The sequence below is a fragment of the Strigops habroptila genome, chromosome 4, assembly GCF_004027225.2.
Source record: "Strigops habroptila isolate Jane chromosome 4, bStrHab1.2.pri, whole genome shotgun sequence".
Taxonomy (NCBI): Eukaryota; Metazoa; Chordata; class Aves; order Psittaciformes; family Psittacidae; genus Strigops; species Strigops habroptila.
Genome location: NC_046358.1, coordinates 82,205,001 through 82,222,986, shown reverse-complemented (window position 1 = coordinate 82,222,986; position 17,986 = coordinate 82,205,001). Strand labels below are relative to the sequence as shown.

At 46.5% G+C, this 17,986-nt stretch overlaps 1 protein-coding gene across 3 annotated transcripts; it reads right to left on the bottom strand.

Annotated features, from left to right (window-relative positions):
• Positions 1-1,256: 1,256 nt before the first annotated feature.
• LOC115606566 (cytochrome P450 3A12-like) lies at positions 1,257-16,653 on the bottom strand. Of its 3 annotated transcripts, none has more exons than XR_003990931.2 (13): positions 12,650-12,737; positions 11,525-11,577; positions 10,299-10,398; positions 9,770-9,883; positions 9,532-9,620; positions 8,787-8,935; positions 8,256-8,383; positions 7,911-7,995; positions 6,816-6,976; positions 6,386-6,612; positions 4,831-4,993; positions 2,326-3,029; positions 1,257-2,221 (listed from the first exon to the last, which is right to left on the bottom strand). XR_003990931.2 is itself a non-coding variant. In XM_030482703.1 (13 exons), the coding sequence occupies exons 1-13, from the start codon at positions 16,651-16,653 to the stop codon at positions 2,934-2,936; spliced, it is 1,530 nt and encodes a 509-aa protein (XP_030338563.1). In that variant the 3' UTR covers positions 1,257-2,933. The 3 variants fall into 3 exon arrangements, 2 of the variants coding, with proteins under 2 accessions (XP_030338563.1, XP_030338562.1); XM_030482703.1 differs by adding an exon at positions 16,583-16,653 and having other exon boundaries at positions 1,257-3,029; positions 12,650-12,743; XM_030482702.2 differs by having other exon boundaries at positions 2,925-3,029.
• Positions 16,654-17,986: the final 1,333 nt, after the last annotated feature.

Here is a 17,986-nt window from a genome sequence, read left to right as displayed (position 1 = left end):
AAAGGGTTGACACAGAACATCCTCCAAGTAGCTGCTGAGCCTAGAATAAAGCCAAGAAACTGTCCCATGTACTTTGCCTGCTGGAAAACTCACAGAGACTGAGTGATTCCCCATGGCAAGGTCCAACCCAACCACTCCACAAAGCCAAAACCTGATGGCAAACCTCCCTCTACAACACGTTGGAACTGATGAAGGTGTGCACCTTCTGCTCCTAAGCACAACCAAATTCAGCAAAATGAATATGAGATTTGGCACACCTTGACCTTGTTTCGCCCCCTGCCAGAGTACTGTGCAGGTGCTGGGAGATAAAGCAGTGCTGTACGTTCACCACTCACTTCATTGGCGTGGGATGCCAGCAGATGAAGCTGCTTTTGAACAGAGATGAGAGAGGCTGAAATCCTTTGACACCTGCAAGTGAACTGTATATTACTGAAACATTAAGCAGCTTTGTGAGAGAGATTATCCTGAAGGATATTTTCCGTAATGTTGACATTTGTGTGCAAGTGATTAATTCCAGCACAGGCGTGGAGTGAGGAGGCAAAATGCTTCCTTTGCTGTCACGGGGCAAGCTATGGCCTTTGCTCCAGCAAGGTTCTTAATTCATCCCTGACCTGTGACACTGTGTGTGACATGATCAGCCTCATCTCCTCGGTCACCTCTCAAGGCAGAGACCTGAGGATTTTCCATGCCCTTTTCCATGAACTGCTGTGACAGCGCAGGCACTTTGCGGCTGTTTGTTCTCCAGAGGTCTGACTGCTTCTATATATTGCCGCTCTCCCCTGAGATGCGCCATCACAGTCAAACACAGTGCCCTGGCTTTAGAGAGGGGACAGTAACAGCTGAACATGAAGATGAATTGTCACTTTTATACATTTGGAGCAGAAGTGAGCTGCACTGCGGCAGGTTAGGAAGGCAGAAGGGGAAGCTGTGGCTGCCTGAGCTGCTGGGAATTTTCTAACCCTCTCATCCAGCTCCCCAGTGACTCTCTAGGGAAGCAGCCTCACTCTTCCCCTGCACTTGCAGTCAAGGGTGTCTTTCCCTGGGGAATTCAATCTGCTGCAGAAACGTTATTATGTCTCTTTGCAGTTTTATACTCAATTCCTAAAAAATATAGAAAGGAAGTAGAAAAAGAGTATGTAATAATATATGTATAATCTATTTACCTATATATAAAATAATATAAAAGAAATATAAAAACTGCTAAGTAGTGAATAAAGTTCCTAAGCCCAATTTTGCAATAGAACCACTTCACACTATTGATGACTCTGCTCTGCCATTTATTTTGGACTGTTGTATCTTAAACTCTGTATCTTCAGAAGTAGCTTTTAGTACTGATGATTCACACAGAGATTCATTCAGGTTAAAATAAGGCTTCATCCCCCGGGAATCCAAGCAGCATTATATATGGTAGTGACTGGGTTGGATGTATATGCAAGTATTTCACCCGGTGCTGAGATTTGACAGCTTGGAAGGAGAAGATATCCTCCTGTGGAAGGGTACACCAGGTGCATGAGGTGTTTAGGAGACAGCATGGAGACCTTTCGGCCCTACAGGACAGGGTTCTGCAGCACGGAGCAGATGCTGGAATCAAACCCCTCTGCTTTCACAGAAAGACAGATGCCTGGCTGAGACTGGCAACACCATGCACTCAGTAACTTGTGATGCTACAAGTGACAATGGAAGAATGAATTGCAAAAGAGAACTTCCATCTCCACTCTGTGGCACTGATTTTGAGGATCGTTTGAGGATCCCACCTAAGAAATGAAGAGGCCCAGCTGGGAGAGGCGGTGGGGCCACATCATTGTCTGGCCATTGGCTTATGAGACCTACAGATAGATTCATTTGTGTATGGGTCAAAGAGCAGAAAACTGGCATCAGCTGGTTATAGATGATCTAAGTGAGCTCTTTATTGCAGGTAGGCCTCCAGTAGCAGTTTCTAAAGGAATAATATGAAATGTGGGCATAGAGGTCTTCTAGAATCTATAAAAATTATGAAGTCAAGCAAGAATTTCCAGGTCTCAATAGTCAAAGGCAACACATTTCTTCCAGATAAGGGTTCTTCAGGACATCTGAAGGCTCTCAATGCTGCACCCTGCATCATTATTAATTCAGTTCAGTTGGTCTTACAATAGCCTAATTAAATCAGAGACTAAAAGGTGTTACGTAGCGGTATAGATGGTGCCTGTGTTGACAAATCCTTCTAAGGGAGATGGCTGCACGCCTGTGGTAAAATAAGCAAACAATCAGGAAACACGTGGGGCACTTCTCTCCCACTCTGCAGATCTACAGTCATTTGGAGTAACTGCTTGTCACTCAGCACCTCACCTGTGCTCTGAATCATGCAAAAACCATCTAAAATTGTAAGAAAATCTAAATAAATCAGCATCAGAAAATTTGCTGCGGGTGTCCATTCCTGCAAGGACGTGACCATTTAAACACTTGTCAGGGTCATAGCACGCTGCTGAGGAAATAGCCCTGGACAACTCTGCATTCCCAAGAGAATAAAACCAGAAGACATACAGAGTCACCCAGCAGGCAGCAGGAACAGGAGCAATGGTAGCATTACTTAACTATGTGCAATTTGCTCTCCCTATCTTGATTTAAATTACACTGCCAGAAGAGACTGACAGTGTCTGGAATCAAATTGCTTAGAAAAGTGCCTCTTCAGAGGGAGAGAAAAAAATATGCCCAAATAACTTGAGTGCAAATGGTCTTGCAAAATACCTATTGTGATAAGGGACAGCAGGATCTGGGGCTCATATTCATTAGGATAATGTTCATGTAATTATGCTGGGCCAAACCCCTAATGCCCTGTGGTGAAACGGGGGGTTGCACCACTGACTCTTCTACAGCACACACATCAATCTGAGGCTCATCTCAAGAGTTAGAAGAGGCACCATCAAACAAGAGTGTCTGATCTGCACCTGCTTCCTTCACTCCTCCACATCAGCATGTGCTCTGGGGACCATCTTCAGGATGATGGGCTTCTTCGGCTGCATGAAACCTGTTGCGTCCAGAACCAGTGGGATCTTGAGCAAGAAATAAAAACAAAATAGCCATGTAAGCTGAGAAAAAGGACAGTCACGACACTGACAGGACCCCTTCAGCCCACATACATCTCAGCCACCTCTTGTATTCAATGTGTTTCCTAACTTACAGGTGTACTTATAGTTGGACTATTACTATTGCTCACACAAAACAGCTACGACCTGGGTTTTAATAGCCCTCAGCTCTTGAATAAACTGCTTAGTGAATTCTGGCTTTAACATTGCATGGTCCTAAGAGCTTGGTGCACTGATAAACAGGCTGCACATGGAGGGAAACCCAGCCAAAATCCATCTGGGGAGCTGCAGCTGAGGAGGGACACGCAGTGCCATGGTTAATGCTGAAGTGTGTCGGTGCTAAGGGGAGCTAGATCATAATGGGAGCTGAAGGAGCAATAAGCTCTCCAGAAAGAATGAAACTAAGATTGCTGCTCAGGCTGAGCACCAAAGAAAAAGTGATGGGCTCCCATGGGATAGGCTGGAAATCTCAGTAAAAGGAACATTGAAAGCGAGTGTTCGAGGGAATCATCTTGGAGGGGAGGGAAGAGTGTTTTACCAAGTGTCCTCCATCAATTCAATCCCAGCTCTCCTTCTCTCCATCAAGACAAGGGTAATACACCCCCAACCTGACAAGCTACATTAAAATCCCCATATCCCAGTAAGCTTTGTTTCAGGAAATTTAAGTAATGTGGGTCAGAGCTCAATGTGCCATAAATGAGGAGGGGAGGCTGCAGCTTCCATATATATATATTCCAAAGGCATGCTTCAGCACGAATTTCTCCTTCCTACTCTGATCTGATGTACATGACATCTTCTGTAGAGAAAAGGGCTGAAAGAGCCCCCATAAACCTATGGGCACCAATAATACAATACATATTTAACTTGTCTCCTTTTAATTAAAGGTAGTTATAAAAAGAATCAATTTTATGGATTGCAGAGGACTAGAAAAATGTCATTAGACTTGGGGGAGGGTGGATAGGTCACTGCATTGTTAATGGACTATTACAGTCTTTCACCTCCAGGTTACTAGTTGAGTTGCAATCTGAATGTGCAGATATTCGAGCTGAGCACCCGTGCCAAGCAATAATTTAATAAGGATTTTTCTGTTTCTTACAACAAATGTCCTTTGAATACACTTGCTGTCCCCTCTGCTCTGATTTCCACTGCTTGCCCCGTGAATGAAATGTATTAATGGCACAGCCTTTTGCAGCAGCCAGTGCAGAAAGCCAGGATGGGGCTGCAAACTAACACCAAAAATAGAGCTACCTGCCTCTAAGTCACAGGGAGATGCCATTGTTTCAGGGTGATATTCCCTTTCTGCTCTCTGGAGCAGGGTCAAGACAGATTGGCAGTGCACCATAGGGGATCCACTCCACAACTTAGGTGCACCCAAAGAGATGTAAAGGACTTCAGGGATTTCAGCCTGACATATTCCACCGACATTAAATTTGCTCCTGTAAAAGCTTAAAAAAATGTATCAGTAACTCGTGGTGAACCATGTAAATTAACTGAGAAGATTTAAATACAGTTATTCCCATATGCCTCTCTAATCCACAGTGAAATCTTCCTCCCTGATCTCTGCGCGAAGTAGTAAAACCCAAGTCTGCAGACAAGGTTCAGTGGTTCTGAAGCTAGCGGCCTCTGAACTCCCGGGGGAAGAGAGGGATTTAATGTGCATGAGACACAGTTCCCTGTTTGTCCTGAGACACAGGCAAAAGAGACTGTACAGGACCATCTCAGTGGGACTGAAGGGTAGATAATGAAATTCAAAATCTCATATCCTCACCGGCGTGTCTTTGCAGGTTCTGAATGAGAAGTTTTGCAACAGGGTGACAATGGCCACTTTCACGACGAGGAGAGCAAACCTCATTCCTATGCAGTTCCTGGGGCCAGCCCCAAATGGCAGGAAGGTGTAGGGTTCAAAAGACTCTCTGTTCTCTTTACTGAACCTGATTATAACAACAACAAAAAGAGAAGTTAGAGCTGTGGTTGTGTAAAGTTTCAGTTCTGAAGTGATAAGGGGTCTGGGAAGGCAAAAGCTTTTTGTGTTTCTGTGCGTATTAGAAGAATCCAGCTAAGTCCCTTATTTCTGTCTCAGTAGATACCTTATGCCTCTGCTTTTATCCTGCTGCTTGGAGCTGGTTGTGCATCTCCAGGTGCATCAGGTGAAGAGGGAATACGTGGAACATGCTAATGGGTTTGATAACTACTCTTTTCTCAGAACTCCCTCTCAACTCCAAAACTGAACCCAGATTTCAAACCCGAAACCTCACAGGTCTACAGCTTCACGTCTTCCCTTTAGATCAAAGCACTGAGTGAACACAAAGACGTTCTCCCCGTGTGACTAAAGGCAGGGTTGCTTTTGAGACATGCCAGCCAGTCCTTTCCTCATCATGAAAAACAGGGAAGAACAATAAGCTTCACAGAGAAATTTGCCACTGAGCATTTTCAGTAATACTTCTTAGTGATCAGTTATTTTTCATGTCAGAAAGCTTTTCATTTCCAGTGCACGAGGTCCAGGTACAAACCTCAGCCATGCTAAGTCAGCAGTGAAGTATCTCACTACTGAGACACTGGCACATTCCTCTGATGAACTCCCAGCAAGACAAGTGATCTCCAAAGAGCTCCTGCCCAGATACCCATGCCCAGTAACCTGCCCATTGCCAGCATACTCCCATTTGAGTGGTTCCTTCTGCATTCAAACAAGGTGAACATAGGGGTCCATATGTGATTTCAGCAGCACCCATCTTCCTCCCTAACTTCTGCCTGATGCTGCTGCTACGTTTTGTCCCAAAGATCACCATAACCCCACACTGGGGGTATCTTCCCAGGGTATTTCAACTCCTGGTGCAAGGGCACAGATGTGGTCCTGCGCTCTCTGGACCAGCCCTCAACATCTTTGTGGCCACCAGGTCTGCCTTGGGCTACTGTATCATTTCACAGGCTCTGACAGAGACTCCTAAGCAAGGATTGTTTCATGACTTGAGTTGAAAAATTAAGTTTTATTTCCTACCCATCTTTGCCCTTCCACTGCTGATTTGCATGGCATCGTGCCAGTCACCCAATGGCTCTTGTTATAATATCTGGCCATAAACCCCTCAGTGTTACAGCTGCTGGGAGCTGCTCTCACTGTTGCTCCCTTCAATGCAGTTAATTAAATTCCATGCACAGTTTATGGATGTAGATCATAAAACTCCCCTCATAGTAATGCTGGGACTAGATGTCAGACAATGATAAATGCCTAATTTAAATGTTAAAATCATGCATTCCCCACTTTCGCTGCCATTTCCACTCCCAGGGCTGAGGTTGAACGTGCAGCATTCCCCCTGCCTGGCCCTAACCTCTCAGGCCTGAACTCTTCCGGCTCTGGCCAGTATGCCGGGTCACGATGCAGTGTATAGGCTGGGATCATGACCACCATGCCCTTTGGAATAGTCACACCATCAAGCTCCACAGTCTTCTTGCAGACCCTATCAAGCCGGCCTGCAGGGGGGAAGAGCCGGAGGGATTCGTTCACCACCATATCGAGGTATTCCATCTGTGTGATGGCATTGTATGTGAGAGCAGCCTGGGGAGAGGAATCAGGATGGTTAGGAACATTGGGACTTCAGCCCCCACCTCAACAGCCCTGTGATGCTTCACCTCCACACATTAGAGACCAGAGGAGGGGAAACCTCAGTGCCAGCGTGTCCTTTACTCTGTCTTGTTTCCAGCCTGCCTTTTGGCACATAGAGGTGGGAACAACCCCAGCATCTCCCCACCCTCCTTTACCTTGTTGGGCAGGTATGCATCGATCTCATCCTGAAGCCGCTGCTGCACGTCAGGGTGGGTGGCCAGGTTGTATGACAAATAGCTGAGGGTGGAGCTGGTGGTCTCATAGCCAGCAAAGACAAAGACAAGAGCCTGGGCCAGAATCTCCTCATCACTTAATGCTGAAAAGATGCATAAAAGCACATGCAAGAAGCTGAAAACTACAGTTTTGGGAATTCAGGATCCCACTTGTCAATCTAAGTAATGCTATTCATATCTACTGAACAGTTGGTAAAGGAAACATCCATCTAACCTTCTGGTACCACAAAGCGGTGGATCTGTTGTACAGCCAGAAAACTGCTGTCAAGATCAGCAGTGTTACGTTGCTCTCTTTAAGAGCAGAATCAAGGTATGTGCAGCCCGAGAAGTCTCTGAAAGTCTCTGCTACCTTCTGGGACATATTCCAGGGAAAGTTAGAGATGAAGAGACGCCCAGCAGTTCCTGTAAACCATGAAGTGAGCTTTGTGCTGCTGAGGGATTAGTCGCCCTGAGCATAATGTGGCAGTGGCAGGTTAGAGCAATGCAGGTTTTAACACTGGCACTGCAGTAGTGTGCAAGAGCTGCCAGCATGCAGCCTGTCGTGCAGGATGTCATATGAATATCCTGCCGTGGCACCTCAAAGTTTACAGGCAGCCCGCCTTGACTGAGATTGATGGGCTGGGACAATGCCTTGGCTGAGCCATTCTTTACTAAATCTAACAGTTTAGCCAGGATGAGGGACAAGCAAAAGCTCACAGATGAAGGTACACACAGCATATGTGTTTTGTGTGCTTTATGAAATACAGCCAACGGCACTGGCCTTGAGAAGACAAAATAAGAAATGGGAGTAAGGAGATATTCACTCTGTTTGCTCTTTGTTGTACGAACAGACCTCAGGATTTATCTCAGGAAATGGGATATAATAAAATAGAGTTGATATGATAAGCATGATTACAGCCCCATTACTGAGACCTTGAATCTCTAGGATTAATGACTAAAACCCTCTCCTACTTTCTTCCTCTAACCATACAAGGAACTGCCATGCTTTCTGCTGAGAGGACAGATCTCAATGCATACATTTGTAGGAGTCGGTCTCAGTGGACTTGGAGCTGTCATGTGAGCTCTGTGAGTCAACCATGAGTTGCAGGAAATCAACCCGATCCTGGGGAGAAACAGAGGCAGTCAGAGAACATGTGGTGGGGAGAAGGCAAACCTTGTCCAGCACAAGCTCCTTGCTGAGACCTGCTCCATTCACAGCCCCGGGGCAGGCTCACAGCTTCAGTGCGCGCTGAGGCTCGGACTGGAGACCCTCTATGGACATAGATACTCTCCCATGTGGAAGCCCAGGGGATGCTGCCAGGTCCCTCCTGCACTCAGAAGGACAGCACAGTGAAGAGGAGAGGCCACCAGGGCTGGACTCACCGTGCTGCCGCCCTTTTCCCGTTCCTTTTTTATTTTGACTAACATGTCCTTGAAGAAGTCTACGACCTTTGAGGGTAACAGAGTCACATTCATCTTTTGCAGCACAGGGGTAACAAAGGGGAACACCACTAAAAGCAGAGAAAATAACAATGCATTTTAGCCCAAAAGGGGGGCAAAGAAACTCAAAGGTGGCACAAAACATAGAAAGGAGAGATGTAAATCTGGACCCTGACCCCCAAATTATTTTTGTTGCCTTCAGCTTTCTGTGCCAGAGCAGCTTTCCATCATGTGCCTGCAAACAGGGTCTCTGCTTGTAGGAGGATGCTGCTAAGACCCACAAGGGCTATACTAACCTTGGCTGTGGTTTCCCTGGAGAAATACATTTGCAGCTCTGCTAGGGTAAATCTAATCCTGCAAAGTGCTGAGCATCTCCCATATGGCAAGAGAGGCCTCAAGGATACTACCAGGCAATGCAGGTGGTCACCACCTCCGGCATCAGTTCAGGGCTGCATGAGATGAAGTGTGTCATACCTAAGAGTATGAACAGGGGGCTCAGAAGACTGAACTTGAGACACTTCTTTATGTTGGTGACAAAGGGGTCACTGGGGTTGCTCATGGAGTCAATATTCACACTGAAAGAAGTGCTGGCCACCACATCCAGGCTGTAGGCTCCAAAAATGCTAGGTAGAGAAGAAGAGAGAGTAAATGGGATGTACCCAACCAGAGTAGTGAAAAAGAGCCCATCTAGGAACAATCCTTGAGAGAGGGAATGTCTTTTAGTCAAGGACTCGGTGCAGAGTCCTAACATAGTAGGTCCTGCCCTGATTTGGCAGTAACCGTCACTAAGTTTTCCCAAGTTTCCCCAGTTGCATTCACCTCCCGATTTTTTCCAGCATCAAAACCCTAGGCTGCAGTTGGAAAGCACTGAACTGCAGTCCAGGGTAACAAAGACTGTGGTGTTGTTTCCATCTGTAAAAGAGATGGCAAAAATGACATCCAAAACTACCACATCTTGCAGAGCTTCTGGAACCAGTGCTGCTCCTTCCTCAAAATGCACCCCCAGTAAAATGAAATGGGAAACAGAGCACAGCTACCCCATTTGAGCAGAGCAGAGCAAGCCCCCTGCTGAGGAACATACCATGCCCGTGACCACGAAGGAGTTTGTTTCCATAGCTGACAAGGGACCTATGCTGCAGCGTGGAAAAGGTTCTCCAAGACGACTCCTCCCCCACACTGAACACAAACTCTTTCCTGCCAGCCCCACACAGTTACTCACTCCTTTACGGTCACGAACTCATCATTAGCCGCTTTCTTCTCAACATTTTTCACTAGTTTTTCACCATAGTGATTAATGATAGGGAACATCTGAAATGCAAAACAAAGCAGAAGGCACTGTTGGCTCTTTCACCTCCACCAAACAAGGCTGGGCAGTTCCCCCATTTGAGGAGAAGGTCTGTACTCAGAAATGGCCCAATCCAGCTATTGATGCAAAGTACCAGTGGCCTCTGCTTTACCTCCTTCAGCTTCCCACTGGTGAAGGTTGGAGACAGCACAGTACGAATCCTTTTCCACTTCTCATCTTCAGTCACGGTGATGGCTGACTCCAGGATCCCATTCAAACGAAAGTTCTGCACAGGGAGAATGTTACAGCAAAAGGGACATGGTTTCACAGGGGGATGGATGAAGGTTTTCAGCCCTCTTCCACATCATAGAAATGCAAACAAAAAGACTCACCACAGAGTTTTGATTTGGCCCCTGAAGTCACATCAGCTCTACCTCAACCAGCAAACATAAACAGAAGTGTAAGAGTCATAAAGGACATCAGCCCTAGGGTATATCCAGGCTGATGTCCCAGTGTCCCAACCAGAGCAGTCTCTACACCTTCCAAGCGGAGTTTTGTTGTTGGTACCATCAATAAACTGGGGCACAACAGAGAGCAGCCGCTTGCTGAAGGGCTCAGAGAACAGAAACCAGGAAGAAACTCTTCCTTTCTCGCTGCAAGCACTCTGTGCTGGAGAGCAAAGCATGGGCCTAGATACCTACCCGGCGATTGGTGAAAATGGTGTAGCACTCTTTCACCAGGATGTTTTTGATGAGGATGGGGTCCGCAACGACCAGTACAGGCTGCCTGCCATCAAAAATCCTAAGCCAAGAGAAACACACAGTCAGTCAGTCCACTGCTCACGGTCAGTTAGAGCATAAGCAGCCTGCTTTGTCTGTGGCCAAAGCCATGCACATCAACTGCTGCAGCCCAAAGCATTTGGGCCAGCTGAGCCTCCTCTGACAAAACAGCCAAAGGGATGATGCTGAAACTGGTTTATTACGTAGTAAAACAGGAGAAAGGGAAAGAATGTGCCAAACCCAGGCAGCATGAGCACTTCTAGCAATCGTCTGAGTTGCCAAAGCAGTGTGGGTTTAGATAAAAGACAGCTTTTGCCATAACACTGATCCCCTGCACCTGGGCTGTGTGAGCTCTGTTTCCACAACTGGTAGCTGGAGACAATAAATCCACACCGAGGAGCCTACGTGCAGGGTAAAGAGATTTCCCTGCCTGGCCTAGGAGGCAATAAGAGGGGAAAAACTCATCTGTCTCCTCCATTTTCCAAACAACGGAGTCAGAAAAACTTAAAAGCCATGGTGTGGGCTAAAGGGCAGGGAGCTTTGGGTGACAGCCGAGGGGAGCTGCTGCCTTCAAGAGGCTTGAGAACATTTAATCTTTTGAAAGAATGCACTGGATTTCATGAAGCCTCCCAGGATCTTTTTTTGCACAACAGTTTTGCTTCGATTTGAGAGGTTCTCAGCAGAAGCAGGATAAGAGGCCCCTGCACAAAACCAGCGCTGTGCAGGGAGCAGGGAGGCAGGTTGAAAGGTAGCTCATGCCCTGGCTCTGGGAGAAGCAGGGAGGAAGATGAAAACCACCGCGGCAGTCTGCAGCTTGCTTTCTGCTCAAGACAGCCAGAAAGCAGCTTCAAAGGCGTGAGGCTCAGTGTGACACCAAACAGTGGAGGGTGTTTTCAAAGCTTATGCAAACAAATGACTCCCTGAACTGGCTACCATCATCCCAGCCCTGCACCCTACTGAAATCCCAGCAGGAGAGAAGCCTTGGAGAGATGGCTGGAGACTTCCCCTGTGGTGAACCTGGATTTTCCTCAAGTTGTCGTTGCAGGATTACAGTGCTGAGGCATGGTAGCAACGTACCTCTTTCTATTCTATTCTGGGGCCGCGGAGCACCCCAAACAGGCAGTTTTGTTCTGCAAAAGGAAACTCACCCCCAGATTTTGCCATACTTTCCAAAGCACTTCTGATCAAACTCCATGACTCCCTATAAAAGAAAAAAGGAGAAACAGTTTGCCAGCGAGGAGTGATCAAAGGAGGTCACATCTGGCAGTGCCATATGCATCCCACAGCCCCAGTGTAAGCAGCAGAGGTTGGGGTACCTCTTAAGCATCATACAGACATAGGGGACATTTGCACTAGAGGCGGGGAAGCACCCTCAACTTCCACTAGCCATCCTGAGCTAAAATTGCAATGAAAACAAGGTACAACAGAGCACACAGTTTCAGTGGGAACAGTTAGCAGGCAGAACTAGATACCATGGCGTCCTTTCACCTTCAGCTCAACAAGTTAGAACTACTACTGCCTTGTTCTCATGAGAACTTCTACTGCAGTTACAGACCTGGAGTGGTGGTGGCTTTTTTAGCTTTGCTTTGTTTCCATTAAGGTTTTAACTGATGCTACATGTAAGGACAAAACTTACGGGACACAACATTCACCATGCATTAAACCATTAGTAAGAGACCACCTGCATGCTGCAAACCCAGCAAACACAACCTAAACACCCCTTTCATTGAAGCAAATACATTTTGGTGTGCATTTGCAGCCAGCTACCTGGGACCAGCTACTGCCTAGTTACTTGGTAAGGTTTGGTAACTCGGTAATATTTGAGTTTTATTTAGAAATCTATTTGCCTGGCTTAGTCTCAGGCTGGCCCAACAGCAAGTGGCTGGATTGGGCATTGCTGGGGCTAATTCAGCCTCTTCATGGGGCTGACACAAAGCATATGCAGTTCTCAGGAATTAGCAGTTTTAAGCATCTCTCCAATGTTTTTCTTTCTTTTTTTCCAGCAGAATTTCAGCTGCTGGGGAGCAGGTAGAAATCCAGGGAGAAACTACTAGCTTAAATTACAAAGTAGATGAAAAACACAGCACACCTCATTCAGGTCAACCTGAATTTGCGTGTTCTCTGTGTGTCCAAATTGCTTCCTACCTGAAAGCATCATTTCCATCCGACTGCATCAAGGGCAGAGGAAAGAGATGCCCAAAGGATGGGAAAAACAGCACCAGCTACAAATAAGAACCTAAGACTGCTTCAGAGCAGCAGCTGCTGGTACTCACATGCCGGTACTCCAGGAAAGTTCCGAAAAATGGCAGAGGCCGTGGCCCAGGAATGTCCAGCTTCTTGAAGGTCTGGAAGGGCCATATCCCATAGCTGCCAAGCAAAGAGCACGTGAGATGTGTTTATGCAGTGAAAAGAGAATATTCTTCATCCTGAGCACAATAAACAGCTTTAATAACTGGTTTCTGTCCCCCAGAGAAAGATGGAGTTACAGACCAGCAGCAGCTGAGGACACTCTTTCTGCAATAGATGTAGGATCACTTGGGATACAAGACAACTGGGGATACATTTTGACAGAAGACAAAGGCTGACAGCCTAGCCTAGGCAAACACGGTGTACCGGGGCACCTCAGAGATTTATTCAGGGGCCTCATTTAGATCCCCAGGTCAGACAACAGCGTCTCAGGTGACCGAAGTGGGATCTCAGAGGGATGAAGTTCTCAAACTGAGACCTGCCCTTGTGTTTGTCTTTGCAAAGACCTGTGGGAGAGGATGGAAACTATTTGATTATTGCCAAAGAGAAGTAACTGCTTGGCTGGAGAAGAAAGAGTTAAAGAAGCAGCAAAGTACACTGTGTGATTAAGCAGAGCAACCCAGGTGGACAGGAGTAGGAGAACAGAAAGATAAGGAACCGGTTATTTTGGGAATGTTTGTGAAACGACAAAGAATGTTGGAAAAAACAAAACCATAAACTAGGAACTAAACATAATATGCTAAAACTAGCTTGGTGTAAAAGGTAGAACAATAGGCAATTGTATAAAAATATTTTGCTAGAATGGTATAAAAGCTAGAGCAATAGGCAATAAAGTGATTCACTGCATGAAGATGCTCTGAGTCTGTGCCTTTAATACGCCACAAATGGTGCCCGAACAGGGACATGAATAGGAGGCTCAAGCAGCCCAAACTGGTGGCGTAGCCCGACTGAACCAGGAGCCACGGAGACTTTGATATTGTGCACTCATCACCATTAAGCAGGTGGGCGGTCGGGAACCATGCGAGGGAAGTTATCCCGAGATCAGCAGCACAGTCTGGAAGTAATGCGCCATCTGCTTGAAACTCAGCATCGGCCTGTATTGGGCCTGCAACTTGTGATTTTGTTAGAATGGATCTGTGATAAAGTGCCTGACTTTCCAGCTGGCGGCACTTTCCAAATCCCCGCTTGGCAAATTGTTGGTAAACGGCTGCATGATGCTGCTTCAAACGGGGACCCCACAGCAGGGAAGCATTTGGCACCCTGGTGGCAGATCCTGGCCACTCTTCGCCAGATACAGACCAGCGCTGCCTCTGATGCTGTCACGTCTAAGGAAGCTACAGATGCTCGTGAGGGGGTAAAATCTCCTGAAGCCTCATCACCAGCTGCACCCCCCGCCCCCCCTTCTGTCTCCCCATCTGCATCTCCTTTGTTGTCCTCGCCACTGATCACGATGATCCTCGCGGCACAAGCACCTCTGTCAGGAGCGGCTGAGTCGGGTGATGACCCTGATAACCCTGATAATCCTAACGACCCTACGGACCCCTCTGATTCTGGTTTTGTTGATCCGGAGAAGGAGCCAGACTTATTTTCTCCTCCTGCTGAGTTGCAGATATTTACAGGGAAGCAAGGGTGGGGTCTGGAGGACCCATGGCAGGACTGCAGGCGGGAAGCTCTTAAGCAAGGGGCACGGGGGTAGCAGTGGCGTGACCAGTTGTCTATCAGCCACAGCAGGCTCCCTCAAAGACATGTTAACTAAAAAAAAAGAGGGAGAACCGAGATCAAGACTCCCCACAAGATAGATTATGGAAAGCCACATTCATCTTGAACTTTTTAAATCGTAATGGCTAGCTCAGTAGAGCAGTTGGGGGGCCTTGCACATTTGGTAGGCTCTCTTTCTTTCACCCCAACAACTCAGCCATAACAGCGTGGAAGTTACGCCGCATCTTTATATGCACCTTTGTGTTAAAATAATTAAAAACTTATTAAAATTGATTGTTCCATATCCTATATGGAAATATAATTATTAAATTGCTATATGAATAGACACAGTGAGAGTAAGGGCTGTGCACACTTGTGCGCGTGTGTGAGCACTTGCACATGCATCTGTGTGGTGTAACAAACATACACTGTGCATAATGCATATTAAACACAGACCTTTATAACAGTAAAATATGTAATTATAGACACATGAATATAAACCTAGATTATTAAAGCCTGTTAAGTACGCTGTATGAATATATATTTATATTATTTATAGCTATATATGCAACAGTATACAGACATCCAGATACACAGAGCGTGCAGGCATACGGATGTATTATGACAAATTGTGTGCATAACACACAGCATTTATCATAAACCCCCCCTTTAAAACAATAAAAGCTTTAAAAATATATATTTTAAAGCCATATTCAATTAGTAAATTCTGATGATATGGGGTGTGGTGTGTATCATAGCAAATATAGTGTGTGTGTAAAAAAAAAAAAGTCACAGTAAATGCTGCTAAATGTATGCTATGACAGTGTAATTACCCAATTTAAACCGATACAGATCTACAGCTACGTAGAGAGCTCTATGTGCATCTGTGTGTCTGCTTGTGTCTGTTAGAACAAACACACTGTGTTTGATTAAAGCCGGCATTTATATCGATAAAATCTACTATATGTATTGATAAATATAAAGCTAACCTTTAACAATAAATACTGCTAAATATGGTTTATGAAAATAGAATTTTAAAATGTTTTTCAATAGCCACATTATTTTTAATGTTGGTACATAAGTAAGTGTGTTAAAACATATCAATTCACTTTTATATGTTATATAGATAAAACTACTGAGCAGGTGCACACACGCTGAGCAAGAGCATGATTGTGTCTGTGTTATTTAAACATGGGTGCGAGGATTTTAATGGAATGTGTTACATGAATCTAAGCGACCACTCAGAATCAATTCATAAGAGTACCCAAAAATTGAAAGATTTAAACAAAGACTTGCAGCTAAATCAAAAATGAGATGCTTTTGGTCTATTTCCATGGCTTGGGAATTTTGGACCGTGGGTCAAAAATATCGCAGGGTTTATTTTTATAGCTCTAATTGCTGTATTAATGATTGCCTTATGTCTTCCTTGTCTTTTTTCTTGTGTTCAATGACCAACCAAACGAAGTATGAATCAGGTTATGGTCACACAGTTGTATGCGAACCTTGCCCTTCCGCAGATAAATAAAGAAGGGGGAGATGCGAAGCTAAAAATATCTTTTACTAGAATGGTATCAAAGCTAGAGCAATAGGCAATAAAGTGATTCACTGCATGAAGGTGCTCTGAGTCTGTGACTTCCATACGCCACAAAGACCAACTGTGATGCTCAGGCGGTCAGACCACAGCAGCACAGCAGCCGAGGAGGGACATAAATTACAACAGCAAAATTAAGTTTTTGCCTGTATAGCTCACTACAGCTCCCCTGAGCAACATAAGCAAAAGGGCACTTTTGCCAACATAACTATTAAAACAAGGGCTTCGGCTGGCACAAGCACACAGGCAGACATAGATGTCACCCACTGCCCTGCTCCCAGCTTGCAGAACTCAAGGACAGCCTGTCCCCTTTGCTGCCAACCAGGGCTTGTATTGGTTAAAACCACGGAAGTTACTTCTCCTTTTGAATCTGCTGAGAAAAGCAAAGAGATCAGTAAGTTCCTCTTTATTTCCCTCCCACCCAGCTCATCTTCCTCCTTCCTTTCCAGTTGGCAGGGGGAGGGCACAAGGAGCCCTGGAGCCCCGAAGCCCCCCTTTACCAGCTCTTGGCTCTGCCTTGAAGGTAGCACAGGAAGACCAAGGATGAGTTTTTGACACTAATGCATGTACTTGGGCACTTCATCCGGAGGATGATGACCCCAGCCCCTCCCCAGCTGCACGCACAGGGTTCTCCTCCCTGGTCACACTGAGGGACCACCGCTCTACTTACAGGACCAGGAGGCTAACGAAAAGGATAAGGAGCAGCCAAGTGACAACAGTCAAGTTTGGCAGGAGGTCCATCCTGTGTCCCCGTCTGCCCTAAAAGCGCTCATTTCCCGTGAAGCGTGGCGTTTAGCCACAGCCACACTCACATGACAGAGGAGGAGGAGCTGTCTTGTTTGCTTGTTTGCTCAAACTTTAACGCTTGAGCAGGTTTCTCCCTGGATTGGAGTGCCCATAAGATGCCCAGATCCAAATGTCTTGCGAAACTGCTGAGAGATTTTACAAGAGGAAAAGTTAGCAAAGGGTGTCAACGCCTTAACTCCTTTCTCCTGCTTCTTGCCCAACAGCTATGAGCTTCGCAGGGGGCTGCAGGGGAGCCCCCAGCTGTTCCTACAGCAGCAGTGTGGTGAACCAGACCTGCTCTTCCTTATCCTGTGCAGTCTTGCATTTGCTGGCTTCATCCCTTTATTGAGGGGTATAATTGGGAGGGCCAAGGAACTGCTACTGTCCCCTCTACCTAGCTCCTGGGGGCTTCTGGCTGTGCAGATGTACTTTACCTTGTGCTTCCCCTTCCCATCCCCATTTATCTTTTCCTCCTGCACCTCCTATTTAGGGTCCAGGAGATAATGGGCTGGAGGAGAAAGATCTGCTGGGAAACACTTACCTAGGTTGAAAGGGGTCTTTTATCCTTAGGCAGAACCCTCTGGACCGCAGACTCGGTGGGGAAAGGATATGGTCCTGTGGCGACACAACCTGTGCTCACACCTGAGCCAATGGGAGTTCTGCCAGTGTCCCATTGCATGGATTAGTTAGTGCCTTTGCTGACTTATCTGCCTGTAGCTCAAGCCCCAAGAAGCCACCAGGGCAAGGGCATGGGGCTCACAAGGAGGTCAGCCAGTGTCAACACTTCCCAGCCATGGTGCTGAGCAATGGGTTCCCATTTCCCTTTTGCCCCAAACTCTGTTTGCTCTCAGATGTGGGGTTGCACAACATGATTTCTGTTGTTTGACTGTAGGCAGCTCAGTATCCTCCCGCAGACACACATGGGACCAGCTGCTTTCTACCAGAGAACAGGATAAATGCTTACACATATGGGCAGACTATGCTGGTGGGCAGCTGCGGGGATGGGTCAGGACATGGTCTCCTTTGTCCTCATCACACTGGGAAGGGCCACAAGTCTCCTCCTCCATGCAGTCCAGTGCGGTCCCCTTCCCTGTGTCCCCTGAGCCCACCAGCAGACCCTCATGGACGAGGGCAGGTGACATGTAGCCAAGGACCCCACATACACTTCACAGTCCCCTGCACCAGGCTTTGCTCTCCTGCCTTTGGCACGCTCAGCCTTGAAGAAACACGAGAGCGCCGTTGTCTCCCTAGCTCCACAGATTTCAGCAAATCATAGTTGATAAATAGT

Excerpts from the sequence above, each read along its gene's own strand:
- LOC115606566 (XM_030482703.1), bottom strand. The coding sequence starts at position 16,653 with ATGGACCTCCTGCCAAACTTGACTGTTGTCACTTGGCTGCTCCTTATC. Across the intron at positions 8,936-9,531 it reads GAGTTCGTGACCGTAAAGGA|CATTTTTGGAGCCTACAGCC; the intron begins GTGAGTAACTGT and ends TTCTCTACCTAG. Across the intron at positions 3,030-4,830 it reads GAACCTGCAAAGACACGCCG|ATCCCACTGGTTCTGGACGC; the intron begins GTGAGGATATGA and ends TTCTTGCTCAAG.